The sequence below is a fragment of the Rhynchophorus ferrugineus genome, unplaced genomic scaffold (assembly GCF_030347505.1).
Source record: "Rhynchophorus ferrugineus isolate W39M unplaced genomic scaffold, kcgeb_rfMv2 rfM5, whole genome shotgun sequence".
Taxonomy (NCBI): Eukaryota; Metazoa; Arthropoda; class Insecta; order Coleoptera; family Curculionidae; genus Rhynchophorus; species Rhynchophorus ferrugineus.
The window spans coordinates 18139485-18160567 of record NW_027472584.1 but is presented as its reverse complement, the minus strand read 5'-3'; the positions used below and the strand labels follow the sequence as shown (position 1 = coordinate 18160567).

Below are 21083 nucleotides of genomic sequence, written 5' to 3'. Positions count from 1 at the left end.
TATTATACAGGTTTGAAAAACGTTGTAATAAATGGAATTTTATAATCAGTATGTGAAATAACATGAATGTATCATGTTTATTATGTCGGAACTAACCAGAGTTAATTATTCCTGGTTGTAATTAAGGGTGGGTAATATTGTATAACGTTAATGCATTGAAAATATTGTAACTATATTTCTTACAAAAGTAAATGGATATACAAATTTACAAAATAAATATAACAATTTTTATTTAATTATAAATAAAGCAACAAATTTCAAAAAAATCCTGGATTGGTATGTTCAATAACACATCTTTTACAATATTTTTTTACGGCTCTATATCCCTCCAAAGAAATTTGACAATCTTGTATATTTAATTGTTGAAGTCCTCTGCAATAATATGCCACACATTGAACACCTCTATCAGTAACAAGCTCACAATTTCTAAGACTTAACTTTTTTAAGTTAGGACAACATTCCGCTAGAGCTCTAAGCCCTGCGTCACTGACATCACATTTTCCTATATCTAAAGCTCTAAGTCTAGTACAAGATCTAGCTAAAACAGTTATGGCGTCATCTGAAACAGCTTCACATCCTCTTGCATTTAAATATCGTAATTTATAACATTTTCTTGCTATCACTTTTAGACCAGCGTCGCTTACTTGGTCACATTTTGCTACTGATAAATAACGTAACGTCGGTCCTAATTTGGCTAATTCATATAATCCGAAATCTGTAACATTCGAGCAATCACTTACACTAAGTTCTCGAAGTCCAGAACAAAAACTGGGCACAAATTTTAAACCAGCATCTAAAATCGAAAAATTAGTTGGTTTTTTGAGGTGAATATGTAATGAGTTGGCTAGTTTTAAATATTACCTGTAATTTGTATACATCTCCTCAAATATAAATAGGCAAGCTGTGGGCAGTTTCTGACAATGATTCTAAGGCCACCATCTTGAATGACAACACAATCCGTGAGATCTAAATATTGTAGCTGCATTCGTTTGCTGGCATCGGGCAAAGAATTTATACTGATACACGATATCTTCACACAACCTGGGTTGTAATAAAATATGTTTTTATTTATACATATTCGCTATGAATACTAATGCAAATGTACCTGTAATGTCCAGATGTTGTAGGTTGGTACATCTAGTAGCGATTTCGAAAAGAGCATTGTTTGTTATATTAGTACATCCTTGTAACTGTAAATGCGTCAGCTCCGGACATCTTTTCGCAAGTAGCATTAAGCTTTTATCAGATAATTTCGCACCATTGGTGACGTGAATTCTTTCAACACTCGGACAAGCACCAGTTCTTCCTTGTCCGCATAATTGTCTTAAAACTCCTTTTATAGCTTTATCTCCATTAATATTTTCACCATCTAATGTAATAACGCGCCACAAAGATGGTATCCAAGCCAGTGTATCAAAACGTCTACAAACTTGGGCGCATGTACTTAAATCGATACTATTGAGGAAAGAAAATACTTTAATAACTAATTCATCCGATAATTTATCGAAGGAGTTATTTTTAGTTTGGTATTTTTTGCCTTTGTATATATTGCCATCGCTCCAGATACTCGTATTTGATGATCCACCAGGTGTTACTAAAGTAGCATAACCTTGATCAAGACTTGGACTAGATTTTCCAACTTTCGTGAAGTTTTCAAAGAGGAATGCGGAGTTATGTGTTTGGTTTTGCGATATAAAATACTGATTTGATGAGTTTTCACTGGCACTTTCTTTACTTTCGTAATGATCATTTTCCCAATATGATGTTCCCAAGCAAATCGATGACAGATCTATTGAACCTTTCGCATATTTTAGATTTGTCGCTGTGAGCGGACTGTGATCTGGTTTATGGCCATAATCTGGACCTTCACTAAGGTATGAGTGTGGCTGGTCGTAGTAATTTTGCTGAAAATCATGATAATAAATACAGTTTTTTTTTATAATGTGATTTTAAGTGTTTTACCATATAATCGGACTCCTCAGATGAAGCATGTTGTTTCTGTAAGTATCCAGTTTCTATTGTTCGGTGACTATTATGGAAAATTCGATCGTCTTGGCTATATTCGTCATATTGGAATGGCTGGTATTTTTCTCCACCATCAGTTGAGGTATTAGTATCATCTGCGCTGGAGTTGTTGTGTCCTAAACGAACCAAAGGGCATGGTGTTGGTCTTGGTGACAATCGTTCTAACAGTCCAGAAGGATGATTCATATCTCGTCCGTTGCCCTAAAATGACAATAAGTTTGTAGTAATACAATCATATATCAACATCGACATATCAATTTACATTTGTTCGTGTTTGATGTAAACACGTACAAAATAATTTCGTTTCAAGATATACTCCGATCACCTACCAGTTGTGAGAAACGTAATAAAATAAGCATAAACATTTTTTTGCAACTTTAATGCCTTATTTATATTCTTACATGTTGACGTCATACAATTGACATGGCAATAAATCATTATATTTTTAGTGAATTTTGATTGAATTTTAAGAAATTGGGTGGGTAATTCTGTTCGTGCCCCTTAGAAAAACACGGTTGCATAACTAACAAGGGTTTGTGTACCTTATTTTAACAGTTGCATATTTATTTAAAAAGTTTCATATAATAAAAAAAAAATTTCATTCATTTTGTCAGGTATTTTCAGACACAGATTTTTCTTCTAGTTAAGTTAAATTTAAGTTAAATCACATTTGAAACAAAAATATATTTAGGATCTTGAAATAATTTTTTAGCTTCCTTTTTATCAATTAAAGTTTATCTCGACTAGATCTATTGCTTAACGCGGATTTCGACCTGCTGTTTTCTACCTTGCCAACTGACTGGCGAGTTACCAAGTTAGAGACGATCCCAGAAGATACCGGGTCTTACCCGGCCTGGTTACTGGTGTGATTGAGATGGTTTCCTTATTGGATTTGACCCTCTTTAACACAAAATAAACAAATTTATAACCATGGGGAGGCGTGATTCGAACCGGTGATTTTCTCAGCAGCTTGAGGACCGTCCGATCGCAATGGCCACTTCGGTCACTAAGCCTGCTTTGAAATAACCGGACCCAAGATTTTCGAACACCAAGTAATAAGTCTATACAAATGTTAATCAGGAAAAAATGGGTTTAAAGCACGGGAATCAATTTGTAGTATTCTTGACACAAACGTTGAATCTTACAAAACGTGTATTTATTGTTATAAATATTTTGGAAATAGTGATTTCAATATTAATAACCAGCTAGTGTGTCTTGGGCAATTGCAAATTCTGATTGATGAAGACTCAACGTAAACAAAAAACTTATAAGACCAAACTTGGGATCCTTTATTACAAAATCCTGGAAACTGAACAAACTCAGTGAATAATTTTATCAGAAAAGGTCATATACCAAGGCAGAAAATACAGACAAGCTTTACAGAAGATATTTTGGATGTTGTGAATTTTTTCTATGTAAAAATTTTCTAACAGAAATATTTAGACAGAATCAGACATAATTAAAAAAAAAGTATCAGAGAAAAATATCTATATATCGAAAATATCGAGTTTTTTTTAAATATCGATATGTTTAAAATGTTTTAAGAACATCTTTAATTGTCTTTTTTGAAAAAAATTATAAATAAACATCAGTTAATAACAATATCGATATATGGGCCAAATATATCGATATGCTTTCGACATCCCTACTCCTGAGTACGCTCATTTACAAGTATCAGCATATTTTGCATTCGGAATACTACACATTTTAAAAATGTATTGTCATATATTAGTTTAAAGTAAATTTACGTGACAATATCGAAGGAATTTAAAGTGACACGAAATTCCAAAAGCCCGCGTTGGCCAAGTAGATATAATGTAAACTTTCACATTATCGATGTATCAGCCTCTCTTTAGCTTATCCCTTCTTTTGTTTTGTCAGTAGCGTATCTCCATTTTTGGTTTGTTGAATTTATTGTTATAATTGCCTATAAATATAATATCCATATTTTATTATTTCTGTATTTTATTATCTAGTAACCATTTGCATATTGTCTTGATTTTTTTTTATTTTACGATTGACAGTTAAACATATTTTAGGTAAATATGTTAATAATATACAGAACGACGTAATATTTAGATAATCTCGGAACATAAACTTGTTCAGTCCTAATTTTAATATATTATAAAGTTTTTAATAATTCCCACGCCAATGGATAATACACCAATTTTCAAAATTTCGATACCATTTAGTAACTCCTCATGCATATCTAAGATCAAGGCTGTCTTGTCTAAGAAATTCCTTCATAATTTCTGTAATGATGAACTAAGTAAAATCAGAAAAAACATATTGAAATGATTTTACTATATTAAATTAGACATAAATAATATTTTTTAATGTCTATATCAAGTAAAAACGGTACTATTAATATATTTCAGCATAATTAATTAAAGAATTGTTCATAATAAATATAGCAGAGGTACCGTAAAGTCATTACCGGTATTTTCCAAAAAAAAACCTACATAATTTTTAAGAAAATGGAAAAATTTATTTACTCAAAGTATTGACCATTTGATTCTATACATCTTGTCCATTTTTTAAGCAATTTATGGATTCCATCCCAAGAAAATTGTTTGTCCTTTGATCAAAACCATTCATCGAGCCATTCTCTAACTTCTTCGAAATTGGCAAAGTGCTGCTCTGCAAGCGCGTATCCTATTGGTGCGAGAAGTTAAAGTGGTCGGTGGCAAGGTCTAGAGAGTATGGCGAGTGCCATTTTTCTTTTGACTAAATCAGGAAATTACTGCGTGTTTCAAATGCACGTTTTCAGGCACGAATCTTGACATTTTCAAAAAGGTTTAAATCTATGATGCTGTTACTTTCGCAAAATATAACGTATAGTTTTGAAGCTTGATATCAGTAGAATAAAATGACATATGTGTCAAATGCTGCAGACAAAACTACTTTTAATAGAATTAGTAGTCAGGCGAATGAAAAGATCAAAGAATATAAACAGAATTGCTTTCAAAAGCATGTAAGTGAATTAAGCCCACAAGCAGACAACAACAAGATTATTCGCTATGGAAAGCAACTCGAAGATTTAAAAGACCAATTATTCGAGTATCGCCAATTAAAAATGATCGAAATGAATGGGTTCGACGCAACGATGAAAAAGCTGAATTGTTCGCACAATACTTAGCTAACATATTTCAACCTAATGATATAGTATCTCCTGTTTATGAACCCGATGTAAATTTAAATCTAATTTATCCATTGGAAGTTGCCTCTGAAATTGATAACCTCAATCCTAAAAAAGGCACCTGGTGTAGATGACATTTCACCTGGAATATTGAAAGAACCGCCACGAAAAGCAATCATCATGTTGATATATATATTTAATGCCTGTTTAAGACTAAAGCATGTTTCGGAAGAATGCTTTAAGGTGGCACAAATAATTATGCTCAAAAAACCTGCCAAACCTGCAGAACAAGTAGAATCTTACTGGCCTATTTCGCTACTACCTGCAATATCAAAGTTATTTGAGTTACTAATATTTAAACGTATTAAAATTTTTGTAATAATACCAGATTTCCAGTTTGGTTTTCGAAATCGATTCAACAATCGATCAAGTGCACAGAGTGACTGCGGCTATTGAAAGAGCATTTGAGAAAAAGAAATACTGCCCTGCAATATTCCTGGATGTTTCACAAGCTTTTGATCGGGTTTGGCATTTGGGATTAATCTGTAAGATGAGAAAATTGTTACCGCGTAACTATTGTCAATTGCTGGAGTCATATCTTTTCGGAAGAAAATTTATAATATCGCACGAAATGGCGTTCTCGACAAAACTATTTCGGCTGGAGTTCCACAAGGTATCGTCTTAGGACCTTTCCTATATCTGCTCTACACTGCTGACATTCCAACAACAAAAGAAACACTACTTGGAACCTTTGCTAACGACACAATTATTATGACAAAAGATATATCTCTACCTAGGACAGTAGAAAAAGTACAAATGGCAGTCAACAAAATCTACAAATGGACGAAAATTCAACTTAATAGCTCCAAATCTGTCCACGTTAATTTTGTATTGCGGTAAAATAATAAAAACTTAATTATACCACAATAGATGCCCGATTCCTCAAGCAGAATCAGCTAAATACCTTGGAATCCATCTTGACGGTAGTTAATCTACAATTGGAAAATCACGTTAGACAAAAAGCAAAACACATGAGAACCAACATAAAACAACTATACTGGTTAGTCGCAAGATACTCTCAAATTGATCTAAAATCAAAGAGGTTGATCTATAATATAATTATAAATCCAAATTGGACCCATGGGGTGCAAATATGGGATTGCACTAAAAATGCAAATCAACTAGTCATACAACGCTGTCAAAACAAGGTTCTTCGATTGATTACCAATGCCTATCGTTATGTAACCAACGAAGAACTGCACGATGATCTGGAAATCAAATGGATTTGCGAAGTTATCCAAGATGTCGCCTTGAAACACGAAAGATTACTAAATCATACTAACGTGGAAGCATTACAACTGCTGAACAGCGCGCAGGATATCAGGAGATTGAAGGGAACAAAACTATACGAACTTATATAAAGTGTATACCCTTAGTCTAAACTATAGCTATATGTTATTATAATTTTATAAATGAGGAATACATATTGATATATTTTCTCGCTCTCGTCTTGCTTGTGAATTAATCCAAGTACATAGGAAAAGTACTAATAAATTAATTGTAAATTAAGATTGTGCTAAGCGTATCTAATAAAGATGTTATATAAAAAAAATATATGTGTCAAATCATCACATTGCATGCTTAAGCCCAGCGACATCTGTTAGGAAAACCGGTAATGTTTTTCCGGTACATCTGGTAGTTGATTCTTTACGTAATCTTGATTTAGATGGTTATGACGTACGATTGTTATGAAGCTATAATCATACACATTTTTTGTGAAAAATCATTGTTACGCCAATGAAGTATATTTTAATTGTAGTAATTGATAATAATACAAATTCCATTATCGGCAAAATGTCTTCCATTTTTTTGTAACAAGAATAAAGAGGCTATGTTTTCTCGAAAATTACTGTAATGTACATATATATATGTAATATTTATGCTGTTAAGACGTGTCTAAAATATTTATTTATTATTTATTTCCCAAGAATTGATTCATTATATTCTCAGCGTATTCAATGCGAAAAATGATGTGGATTGAGTTTATAATAAGATGCTTAATAACGGAACATATGCCCTCATTTTATTAAAAAAGGACAAAAAGAAGAAAAATAATAGGGTTGATTTTTTTATACGGTGCTTGTCACTTTCCTTTGTACCGTTAAAATCACTAAAATGAATGTTACATTATATAAGCGTTGCGTTAGTATTGTTGGTATATATGATTAATGATACATCGGTCTATTTATTCAAATGATACGTAATAAAATTACTAGTTTTGCCTAATACATCTGACATACATAGTTAACATAACAACATGTCGGTAAAATTAAAAATCCATCAAAAACAAACAAACAAAATGTTTGAAAAGGAAGTCAAAACTGATGTTAAATATATCAGCTTCTTGCTCAATCAAGGAAGAATCATGTTTTTGGTACCCTGGAAGGATCGCTATCAGAAACCCACCAAAATAATTGGTTTTCTAATAGCTTTAGTTTCCATTCCACTTTTTTATGAGTTTTTTACTTTGAGATATCCATTTTTTACAAAGCTGCCCATGTCTTGTCTGGTAATGGATTTTGTGATGTTCTTTCTAAGGTATAATTTTATATTTAACAAACGTATAAACGATTACCGTTATTCGAGTGTTGTTAGTTAATTTATTTATTTAAAAAATCTGAGGTTAATGTCTTCCTCTTACTCCTGTTATTATTCTAATAAGACAAGAAACGATTAAATAACAGAATCAAATTCGGAGACACCGATGACTCATATCTAATAATAAACAAATTAGAAGAATTGGAAAGGAAATCACTGGCAACGATACTAAGAAAATACCATCGCAAACAATACCAGCAAGATAATTAAATTAATGAAAATGTAAGTTCAGTATGGTTGGATTTTAGCTCAGGATATAGTTTCAGAAACAATAGTATGCATTACAATGAATACATGTATATATAATAAAGGTAAGAGAATAGGTAGAATAATCAACTAAGAGAAGGCATTGTTAATACTAGGAATAGGCATCATGTCTAAAACCATATGGTATGAAAACGAAAATTATTCAAATGTTGAGAAACATGAATGGAAAAAAAGGAGAAATGAAAAATAATCATTTTAATGGGATGTTAAATCATCATATGATTCATCGGAATAAATTGCCTTGAAATGTAAGGACAATTGGGCTAACGACTGTGAATTAATTCAAAGGGGTTTGCATTTTCATGTTTATTTCACAGAACTGAGTACTCAGTCGATAAAAAACATGTCAGTGTATTCGTTTTGACGTTTTATAATTATTGAATCATTAATTCGGTTAATAACGCTGTCTTGGTCATTACTAAACGATCAAAGGTACATTTAAAAACAGTATTGAATGAGAAACAAAATACCATACTAAATTCTATCCAACCATCGTATTTGCCTTACTTATGTCTAGCTGGGTGGCATTCTTTTTTATGATGATATTTGTAATATTTTTAATATACACAATATTGTAGAATACCGACTGTTTAGTGAGGCTATATCCATGATGGATTAGATATTTACACCAACAATGATTCACAGCCAAGTTATAAACAAATTCTAAACATCCATATTATGTTTGTGAACTTTCTTAGACTTATTTCCCAATGAAAAGGAACAAAATGTTATCACAGAGGTGAGCTTCAACTTGGCTTAGACAGAAAACAACAAATTGCTTCTGCTGATATTTTGTACAATACAAAAACCAGAAAAGATTTATAAATTAAACATTAATATAAATAAACGATAATAATGATGAAATTAGAAACGAATAGATTTTAGACAAAAACGGCATAATGTAACCTCCAGAGACTGAAACAACTTTGAGTATCTATCAACAACAACGAAGGACATAAATAATAGAAATATGAAATAATAGTGATAGTAAATAAATGATAGAATGATAGAAATGATAATAATGAATAATGAATAAATGAAAAATATTTCCAGGAGAAATTATTTATGGAGCGGATAATGTAAAAAAGAAATAAAAGAAGTATATACATATGGAAACAGTTCAATATGTAGAAAAAATGGTCAGATGGGTGGAACATGTCAATATATTTGATGAGACTTTGAATTTACAATTAATTCACCACCACATCCACACCACACATATATGTTTAAGATAGTTGAAGCGATTTTTATTTATTGTGAAAGATACATGTCAAACATGCTGCCTTTCAAGCTGTAATTAGATGATTCTCTTGATTACTTCATACTATGTTAATTCCAATAAATTAACTATTAATAAATAGTAATATTAACGTAATAACGTTAAAACGTAATATCGAGCATATATATTGAAGCAAGTTTATTCGTACTTAATATTCATTAAAATGAAAAATATCCAGTAAATACAATGTATGAATCAAGTCTCAGATCATTAATTATTACGTAATAAAACTACAGAAATCTATTAAGAAGAAATCGTATTACGCAGACTTGAACGCCTAACCAATCCGTATTGTATATTAAGAACATTAATCAACACTATATGATAATTATTATAAAATGTCTGATGAGAAACATATATCATACTGTATTATCAACATTATTTTATTGTACCGATAAGGAATTTCTTAATCTATATAACTTCTACTATATGTGAAAAAAATAAAATTGACCTAATGTTAATAATGTATTATGTTGGTTAATGCTTAAATATCTATCTGAATTTATGGATTTAATATTAAAGCTTTTAGTTTACACCTAATTGAAAGTCACCATATTAGGTAGTTTTGCGCTTCTATGCATTTAACACAACATTTTACGAGAAGTATAGTGAAAGGTCCTCTTTGGGCATACGTATTTAGTAGATAGCACGTTTTCTAGTGGTACCAATGCTTACTTCCCCTACATAATTTCATGTTTATTAACAATATAGAAAAAAACCGATTTTTAAAAAACGAATCCAATGTTAACCTGTATATATATATGTGCTATCTGTCCTGTATATAGTCTATTCAAAATTTTTTTATACATACGTCATCAGGATGTTTAATATATTGCCTATCGTAATTTGTAAATTCGTTTTAGAATCAGACAATATTTTCCTTCTCATTTTATTCTAGTTAAAAAGAGACACCACGCGGTCTGATTAGTTCAAACACGTAAACGAATGAGCCTGTCAAAGTCGTCCGTTTGTCAGACGTATGCAACATTCTTGAAAGCAATAGTGATAAGAGGTTATAACTCTAACCTATAAACTATTGTGGCTGTATAATCAACTGTAGTTTTTATATGTACTACAATGTTAAAATAAATTATATTTGATCACATTTTTGTTCAGTTATTTTATTTAGACTAGAATTTTGTTGTATGCCAAAGCCAAACTGAACTAAAACTCAGAGTTGATGCGGTAACATTGTGACCTTTGATGTCACAAATTTAAATGACGTATGTACACAATAACTCTGAAAAGACTATAGATCTTCAATTTATATTGTCTATTGATTTCGCTATTTGACAACAGATGTCATCATTATTATTTTGAAGAAAACTGTTGCAAAAAGTGGAGAACAGGTTTATCAGAAATTACTTGTGGATATCGGGGTTCCACGTTTTAAGATGACATGAAAAAGAGAACACCAAGGCCAGTTGCAAGAATGTGTAGATAGAGAATTGGAGGTTTTACTGGATGAAAACTTACTCCAAGCGGAAATCAGCCTCTTCCAGAAGCCATTGGAATAATCCAAAGACATAAACTGAAGTCGAAAGATTTTGAAAGCTATTTTGCATGTTCGAAATGTTGCTTCAGTGGCATAAAAGAAGATCATTTTTGCATCTGATTGTTACTGGCCATGAAATTATTCTATAATTACAATAACCCAAGGCAAAAAGTCGTAGTCAAGCCAGGTATATCCAAAAATTGACAAGTATTTATGTTGCTTTCTTTGTGATGAGGTCAGAATGTTTAAAGCATTACTGAGAAACACTATGAATATTAAGTCATTAAAACTGAAGCAAACGTTTGCTGAAAAATGGTCACTACATGATAATAATGTCAATTGGAAGTCAGCAGATCAAAACTTCTTCCTCATCGCTATATAGTTCAGATCTAGCCCCTTCTGACTATCATTTGTTTCAATTAATGTAGAATATTTTCACTGGAACAAGCTTTGTATCCTCTGAAAAAATTAATATTTATCTGAAAGCTTTAGATACAGAACATATTGATTCATTTTGTTAGTGAAATTAAGCTACATTTTCTATCAATAAAGGCGAGTTAAATTTAAATAGTTAATAACGTTATATATTTTCCATTAATAATATATTTCTAATTTGGGTTATATTAATATTAAATACTAAGTGAAGTTACTAGTAGATAAGAACGTATATTAAAACAATTGTTTCAATATAATTGTAAAAAATTATTTACTTCTATAATAGTCATTCCTTTTGTTACAGTTTTGTTTGGTTAATTATATTTTTTACCAGTCAAAGCCGCCATTATAACAAATGGAAAAATCTAAAACATCTCGTCGAGCAAACCGAAATATTCATGAACGATCTTGCGGATTTGAAATTTCCAGAAGAAAAATTTTACTTACAATATTTTATGTTGCACGTTATATTCTTAATACCACACCTAGTTCAGCTTTTTAGATGGTTAAAAGCATATCGATATAGCATGGTCATATCTTACATTGCTTTCAGGCAAGAAATAATATTTCCTTTGTTATTATTTGTATTTTAAGTTTCTGTTTCAGGGTCGTTCATTATTGGTCAGGATTTACGTCGTTGCTGATTTGCCAATGGTTAAATTTCATGACTAGAAGATACGAATGTTTAAATTTATTTTTAAAACGAAGAAGATTGGAACGAGTCCTTGTCGTTGACCAAGCTATTACAGAATTAAGGCTAATAGGAAGAATTCTCAACAATTTACAACATATTTTAAACGAGATTAACGATATATTTTCGATACATTTGTTTTTTATTATTTTGGTCGTCATTTGTTTGACCTTACATGGTTTGAGTTTTGCTCTGGTGTTTTTAGATCAGCTACAAGTTTGTCTTGATTCATTGATGTTTGTTTCACTTTTTTTGGTAAGTATATTAATATTTGGCTTCTATTATTTTTGTTATTCAGGATAGTATAATCTCCGATGTACAAATAAATTGCCAGAATGAATCAGTTAAGAATTTATATTTCTTTAAGTTATTTGGTTGGATTAAAACATTATAACGTAAAATTGTTATATTCTCTTAGTGTCATTATACCAAGTGTGTCGGTAATTACTTTCCTCTTTCTATAACAGATTTTGCTAGTTAAGTTTTGACGTTACATGGTTTGGGTTTTGCTCTGGTGTTTTTAGATCAGCTACAAGTTTGTCTTGATTCATTGATGTTTGTTTCACTTTTTTTGGTAAGTATATTAATATGTGGCTTCTATTATCTTTGTTATTCAAGATAGTATAATCTCCGATGTACAAATAAATTGCCAGAATGAATCAGTTAAAAATTTATATTTCTTTAAGTTATTTGGTTGGATTAAAATATTATAACGTAAAATTGTTATATTCTCTTAGTGTCATTATACCAAGTGTGTCGGTAATTACTTTCCTCTTTCTATAACAGATTTTTCTAGTTAAGTTTTGACGTTACATAGTTTGAGTTTTGCTCTGGTGTTTTTAGATCAGCTACAAGTTTGTCTTGATTCACTGATGTTTGTTTCACTTTTTTTGATAAGTATATTAATATGTGGCTTCTATTATCTTTGTTATTCAAGATAGTATAATCTCCGATGTACAAATAAATTGCCAGAATGAATCAGTTAAAAATTTATATTTCTTTAAGTTATTTGGTTGGATTAAAACATTATAACGTAAAATTGTTATATTCTCTTAGTGTCATTATACCAAGTGTGTCGGTAATTGCTTTCCTTTTTCTATAACAGATTTTTCTAGTTATAAATTGCATTGTTATCATTTCATACATATGTCATTTTATTCTACTGACTTTAACCTCAAAACTATACAAGTTACGTTTCACAAAAGTTAGATATATAGGTGTTATAGATTTATAATCTTTTGAAAATGTTGAGTTTTGCACCTGGAAACATTTGCGGCATATATTTTCTTTGTTTCTTGTTTCATCAAAGCATTATTCAACAATAAGAACATGTGAAAAAAGACAAAAAGTCCTGGTAGCCTGAAAATGTCTGAATATGTGGAACTGCAGGAATTATTGGATTAAGACTCAACACATACTTAAGAACAATTGGCTGAAAAGTTCAATGTAAGCCTTGTTGTAATTTGTGAACGATTACAAGCGATAAGAAAATGGGTGCCACATGAATTGAATGACAAACAATTAGAAAATCGAAAAATCGTCAGTGAAATGCTGCTTCAAAGGAATGAAAGGAAGTAATTTGTACATCGAATAGTAACGGGTGACGAAATCTATTAAGTTATCTACAATAAATGCTTAATTTGAACTACGAATTGATCGAAAAAGTCCACAGTACGCTTAAAAACATGATAAGGTGATTTTGAAGTTTTACTACATCGATAGGGTATGCGCTTGTAGAGCAGCACTTCGCATATTTCAAAGAAGTAAAAATTGCTCGATGAATGGTCTAGCTCAAAAGAGAAACTGTTCTTTTGGAATGGCATCTATAGATTAGCCTGAAAGATGGACAAAATGTATATTGCCAATACTTTGGATGAATAAATTTTACAATCCATTGTAAATCACTAGTTTTCTTTAGCGGAAAGGAATTGAACACAAAACGTTGTAATAGAACTAAAATTTTGTTTTTGTCACTTATCGATGATTTATGGCCTGGTCAAGCAGCACTAAACTTGCAAAGTCAAAGTTAACGATGGATAACACTTATCATCAAGCTTCAATATCAAAAAAGATTTAAAGAATACCTCAAAACTTATTTATATAGCCAACAATTATGGAAAACAATTTGAGTTAAATGATTGTTGTGATTGGCTTGGTATAGGCTTAATTTTGTAGCATACTGTTGATTGTTTTTGATTCTATTTTATACTGGTTATTAACTGGCCTAGACATTTAATATATTCAAATATATAAACATGTAAACATTTTTTGATCAATATGTGAAAGGTCTAATAGCATTCACAAGAAATTAGTCTTCTTAGATCAAAACATGTTTGTTGTGAACTCTGTTTACCATAGCCCTGTAAGGATGCTGATGATGCTTTCAAAATTATTATTTTTTATTAGGTACTCATTTGTTCAATTCAACTTGTTGACTATCACTTTGTAGCTATTCCCAGATAATCTTTATTCACACCTCAGGCTGCCTCACACATTTACTAGCCACTCATTTAGGTAATGTATGTTGCCAAGGAATTTTCACTTCTATAACGACGGTTTCTCTTTCAATACTCATCTCAAATGTATCAATTGCGACTGATAGGTATTTTTGATGTTTCAAATTATTTGTATTGGCTACAGCATTTCTTGTGACTACTACAACAAAAACACAATTTTTATCATTTATCCAAATATATTATGTCAACCCTCCTCCCCTGTATTATGTCTTCTATTGGCCGAAAATGGTTGCTTTGACGTGGCAATTTAATTTTAGAAAAGAGAAAGAATTTGGTTGGAGTCATATTAAGTGAATACGGTGATTATTCGATATAGTTTCTTAGTTGTTTTACCATAAACAACAAACAAACCAAATGACATCCTAATTTCGCATCACTATAGAAGACAATTCTACCAACTTTGCTACAAAAATAATTTTAACTATCTCTTTAAGTGCTTTTGTCTGGAAAGTAATGAAATCGTGATGTTGGAATGGTATTTTCATTAGTAGTAGCTATTTTCCCTCCATTTGGATCATTCCCACTGGATCTAAACACCTGGAGTTCAGCTGGGTTTGTGTCTAATAAGTGTTGCAATTTATTGTCTTCGATTATTTAGTCCTCCAGTTCATTCTTTGTTATTGACGTCAAAATTACCACTTTTAAATCGCTGATAAAACCGGCAATTGGGATATAATCGAGCAACATCGCTATATATTTCTAAAAGTATTTGAGAGAGATGATAGCATCAGATTTTTTCAAATCAAACAACAAAAGCAATGGATCTGCCTCATAAAAGTCTAAGTTCATCGTATATTCGATTTATGAAAGGGTTGATGGCCTTTTTCAATAAATAGTGTCAGCTACAAGTTACCCAGAAAATAAAGATCGCAAAACCCCTGATGGGCACCTGGAAAGGTGACATTTCTAGCGCATAAACATAAAAACTGGTACAGTGGTTAGAAATTTGTCTGCGTTTGAAAATATAAAAAAGGGACACTATTAAGACAAAGGGAGGAACATTGGGAGGATTCTATTAAATTTTTCTTCATCTAAGTGGCTCGCTTGTTTTCCTTCAGGTAATTTTGATGTGAAAAAAGAGTTAATCTTATACAACAACATATATTGACATACCATCGACTATTTACATAAATTTAATTACAAGACAAATTAAATTTGGGAAGATTGAGCATGAGAAACATGAAAGACCGAATCAACCTTTTGGGTATGCTCCCTAAAGGAAATAAAGTCCAATTATTTCTAAATAGCAGGCGTGGAAAAAGGTGATTTTATATGCTTGTGGTAGAACTGGAAACGTTATCGTTCATGAACAACTTCTAGATGGTCAGAGGATTGATTCTAAACTGTAGAATTAGGAGCAACCAGTTGCTAGTTGCTAAGTGGCTATCTATTATGACACTAATATTCTGTGATGACCTGTAAAAATCGCGAAAACTTGAGATGTTTTAATGCATCCACAGTATAGTGTAGACATAGTACCCTGTTTGGGATCAGTATTTCAGTTAGAAACTATAGTTCTTTACCAAGGACATATTTCGTTTAAATAAATTAATTTGTAGGCTTTATTATTTTACTTCATTGTGCCCTAACAATACCCTTATAAAACTATTTCAATTATTATTATATTTTTTAAAACGCACGTACAAAAAGTATTAAATTTGTAGCAAATGCTACTGTCCAAATGGACTGGTTTTCATTTTGCCAGTCTAAACACCCGTAATATTTGAAACTATTTTTGAGTTATGCCATTTGTTACCTTTGATTCTTTTATGATCGACAGTTTCTTGATTTTGTTTTATTTTTTCTTGTTCCAGGCCAACTTGTGTTTTATCGTTGGTTCATTCGAACGTTTGGACCGAAGAAACCGTGATATCATCATAACGTGTCTTTTCTTACAAGAGGAATTGAACAGCGGACGATTTCGGGACGAAATAGTTTCGTTGATTAGTTACATGAAAAAATTGAGACCGAAATTATCAGCGTCTGGTTTTTTTGACATCAATTTACAATTACTGTCGACGTATATTTCAACGGTATTTTCTTATTTAATCATAATTTTACAATTCAACATGACGTTTATCTAAAATAATAAATTGTGACATGTCAACGTCAAAGTATTATTTTACTTAAGTTTTTCATGACTTTTTATTAAAAGTTATACAAGATATTGCGATTTTATAAAGAAGAACTTTAAATGTCATAGTTACGCAAAATATTATATAGGAACAAAAAAGAGGATAAATATAGGCATGTTAAGAAATTCTTGACCTTGTCTAACAAATAACAAACATTTCCTTTGACGGACGATGGAAAAGAGAATTTTTATGATGTTTCCAAACAATACCATCTGCAGCGAAAAGCTGTATATACCGTGTATTTAATGTTTTATGGGAGGGTGTAATAAAACTATTGATGTTTCACGGTACAAAAAATATTTGTCGAACTTTTTTGGAATAGTATATTTGCATAAATAATTAAAAAATTATCGATTACTACATTATCTAGAAAGCACTTGGATGTCTTTAAACTGTATATTACACAATTCTTGGTAAAAACAAATAGGTTTAGGAAGAGCTTATTTAACGTAAAGGACAGCAATTAACAAAATTTTTATTGTCTATTATGACAAGTAATTCGCATTAAATGGTAAAAATTAATGTAGGTAATGTTGCTAAATATCTTAAAGTATGTAATGCAAGGAAGGTCACAGCATATGTTTAAGCGATGTTGAAATAGAAATTAAGAGCATTAGGTAACTCTTGATGACTTAAAATTGTCCCTTTCATATGGGAGAATTAATAAAATAAAGTCAACTTCAGTTGAATGTGACTTTTAACTGGCAGAATAATAATTATTAAACATTTGGTTAGATCTAAATTGCAGGTATTTTATGTATTTGTTCTCCATTTGAATGACCTAAATTCTTTAATATTTCAATTTCACTTTGGGTTTACGTTTATAAAATGTTGTCTTTTGTGCGGAAATGTGTACAAAAAATCTCCTATTCTATATGATTACAGAACAGAAAGAGGTTTGTTAGATACGTGCCTGTTGATGTTTCCATAAAATCTAATTCTAAAATCGAGGATAGCAGTAGCTATGTAACCTTGCAAACATTTTCATACTATTAATGTTATTTATAAATAACAAAACTCTTTATTGTAAATTAAACCTACACATGCAAAATCTCAGCCCACGTTAGGACGTCGAATATTATTTAAAATCCAAATTGGAGGACACGAACATAGCAAAGAATCAAACCAATAATCAAGGTATTATTAAAATTAAGGTATCTTCAAATGAATAAAATTGATTATGCATTCCTTCTTGAGTACGAAGGCTTGGCAAATTCCAACAATTAATTTTTTTAGTCTGCCCGATTGTCGTAACGCGATATTGATTTCGTGTGATTCGACGAAGATTTGACCCGATGACGATGATGGCACTAGAATATCTCGGATTGGGTTCATTCCTTTTGGAATCTAATATTTTTTCAAAGCAAAAGAATTTCATAAGTAGGGTAAACTGGTAAATGGAAGTTCATCGACATTTTGACATACCTTAACCTAACATTTGTTTAATGGGCTTAGGGGACGATCTTCTGGCTTTAACATTTTCCGTCCACTTAGATTTATTATCACAAAACACTGCACAACGATTTTCTAACACAGTAAACACTGAACTAATATCTATTGCCTGTAATATATCGACAGATATTGCCACTGAATAGTTCGCTTTGTTAACATTGAGTCTTCTGGTACTACTCTTGTTTCGGTACGACTTTGGATACTGGTGTGCCGTGCTGTAGCTCAATAACGGGCAAGAATTTACAGAGTTGGACTAGATATTTTCGCTCTCTAGTGATTTGCGATTATTTTTTATTACATCATTTTATGTCATATTTTATTTTTTTATGATAGTTCACATACGTTTTTCAACTTCGTGATAATAAGCAACATTTAAACAATTACAGCACGGTATATTATACCACACTTCAAACATTATATAATATAAATATTTACATTCATTTTTATATATTGTCATAATATACTTTTATTTTGATAAATTAGTTTTTTGCTATCCTATTTTAAATAAAACTCCATTTAATATAAAACACAAATGTATTTTAGGATTATATATAAATAAATATAACCAAAAAGGATTGTATCTAACATTATCATTAATAATTTATTAAATACAACTCTGTACATCACCAATAGTAATGCCTTAATGATCAGTTTTCTATAAGATAGCAATTTTTAAATTCTGTTTATTTTATAAGGACTTGAAGAAAATGTCAGTTTAACCATTTGATGCAAGGAAAAAGTATATGATTTAATAACAAATGAAAGCGTTTTATTCCGCTAGATCCTGTACTGGTATAATTTTAATGCTATAAATACTTAAAAAAGCTGTATATAAATAATGTTTTATTAACAACAATTTTTTCATCAATAATTGAATAACAATTGCATAATAACATATAAATATGAATTTATTTTAATTTTCATTGTAATATTAGATAATATTTTTATCGCGAATCTAAAACGAAATCAATTTATAGCAAAGCATTTGTTATATATGTTTACATAATTAAATATCGTTCAAATTCATTAAGATATTTATATAGATATATGTAACAATATCATCACAATTAGGCCTACTGGATTTATACATTTAAATATTTTAATTCATTTTTTTATGGGAACAATAGCAATTTAAAACTGTTTCTTAATAAAAACTAATAATTATGAGAGTAAAGGCAAATTTGTTGATTTTTATCGAAATTGTTTGTAAATTCTTTTTAAAAAAATAAATACAATACATCAATTATATTTAACTATTAAACTTGCAAAATTGATTTTAAAAAAGTAAGAATTTTTAACAATATAACAAAAAGGCGAATGCGTCTGGTAAACGCGTTGAGGATATCTATATATACAAGAAATTAAGCTTGTTATTCCTTAGTCCTATCAACATTGTCCTTATTGTTCTTTGCCCTTTATTCACTGGAATCGGTTTCTACAATGTTCATCGGACTGTTTTTCACTCTTTTATTATATACTATTTTATAGGACATCACATCCTAAAATTATCCTTATGAAGGTTCTTTTGTAAATCCAAAAGGATAGCAAAGAACTAAGAATAAATGAAATATCATGAAAAGTATCTTATTTGCATCTTAATGCTAGTAATTATACAAGAATAAGCAAGTTTGCGGATGTTTACCCAAATTTGTTCTTAATTTTTATATTAAGGAGATATTATATAGTTATATTTAGCTATTGAGCTTGTAAAATTGATTTTAAAAAGATAAATAATAATTTTTAATAATATCACAAAAAGGTGAACGCGCTTGGTACACGTGTTGAGCATATAATTTGTTGTATATGGTTTGTCGGTTATATGGGAGAAATAAATATAGTATTTTTTAGTTTTAGTTGTGCTACCGTATTATTAAATCTAATTATGTTATAAAGAATAAGTTGTGTTAATAAGAACTGTCTTTTCATTTATAATACCTTTTCCAAACAAACTGATCGAACATAACATTATTATTTTGAGATATAAGTATATAAATTGTTTTTGGATTGAAGACTTTATTATATTATTGACATTTCAAACGGAATATACTATATTAAAAAATATTAAAAAATAGGATATACACCGTCACTGCACAGAATGAACCAAAACATATCAATTTAAATGAAATCAAGTGTACTCTACCTTGAAGCAAAAATTAAGTTATACCCCGTCCCCGGGCTTAACGCTTCATAAAAGATTTAACATATTCATGGAATGTACTCTACCTTGTTGTTAAAATTAGAATATACCCCGTCACCGGAGCTTCATTAAAAATAAAACAATATAGATGGAATATACTATACCTTCAAGAAAAAATTCAGATGCTTGTTCAATGATGCATGCAACATTTTAGTAGGAATGTAGTCTACTTCAAAGTGTTCGTCTTGTGACAAGTTATGGGATTTGTTATTTAAATGTAGAGTACATTCCATCTAAAATATTTTATTTTTAATGTAGCATTCAGTAAGAGACGGGTTATATCTGAATTGTTACTTCAAGGTAGAGTACATACATTTTAAAAGGCCCATTTTTAAAGTAACATTCAATAAGGCCTTATCTTGAATCAAGATTATTAACTTCAAGGTAGAATACATTCCAGGGAGATCTAGTATTTGTGATGTAGTCTTCAGTTTAAAGATAGGGTGTACCTTAATTTTTATTTTTAGGCTAGAGTTCATTCCTTCTAAAGTGTTTTTTTTTCATGAAACATTCAGTAAGATGAGGTAAATATAATAAGCATTCGATATTTGTTTTTTTTAATTTGTAGCTCTTATTACTTGAAAATTCTAATAATAGGAAATTGTAATTGGGTTTAGTAAAAAACAAGTTATGTTGTAGGAACTGGAAAATATATTTGGTTTCATAAAATATGTATTAATTTATACATAAGAACGGTAAATAATGGATATTTTAAAGTGTAGTATACTGCAAAGGAGACAAATATGTCTAATATCTGACATCTGTTAAAAATTAGAAATGGAAAAATAAAAAAC

General features: G+C 30.3%; 1 protein-coding gene and 1 long non-coding RNA gene across 3 annotated transcripts; one reads left to right on the top strand and one right to left on the bottom strand.

Moving 5' to 3' along the window:
* Positions 1-151: 151 nt before the first annotated feature.
* Positions 152-18304, bottom strand: Fbxl7 (F-box and leucine-rich repeat protein 7). 2 transcript variants are annotated; one of them, XM_076405074.1, is made up of 5 exons: positions 18066-18304; positions 1963-2226; positions 1106-1904; positions 862-1041; positions 152-793 (listed from the first exon to the last, which is right to left on the bottom strand). In XM_076405074.1, exons 2-5 carry the CDS (start codon positions 2209-2211, stop codon positions 258-260), a joined length of 1764 nt encoding a protein of 587 aa, XP_076261189.1. In that variant the 5' UTR covers positions 2212-2226; positions 18066-18304; the 3' UTR covers positions 152-257. The 2 variants fall into 2 exon arrangements, with proteins under 2 accessions (XP_076261189.1, XP_076261190.1); XM_076405075.1 differs by lacking the exon at positions 18066-18304 and adding an exon at positions 11746-11821.
* Positions 18305-20559: 2255 nt separating this feature from the next.
* LOC143197029 (uncharacterized) lies at positions 20560-21068 on the top strand. Its single transcript, XR_013005911.1, has 3 exons — positions 20560-20673; positions 20757-20813; positions 20929-21068. It is a non-coding gene; the product is annotated as an uncharacterized LOC143197029 (long non-coding RNA).
* Positions 21069-21083: the final 15 nt, after the last annotated feature.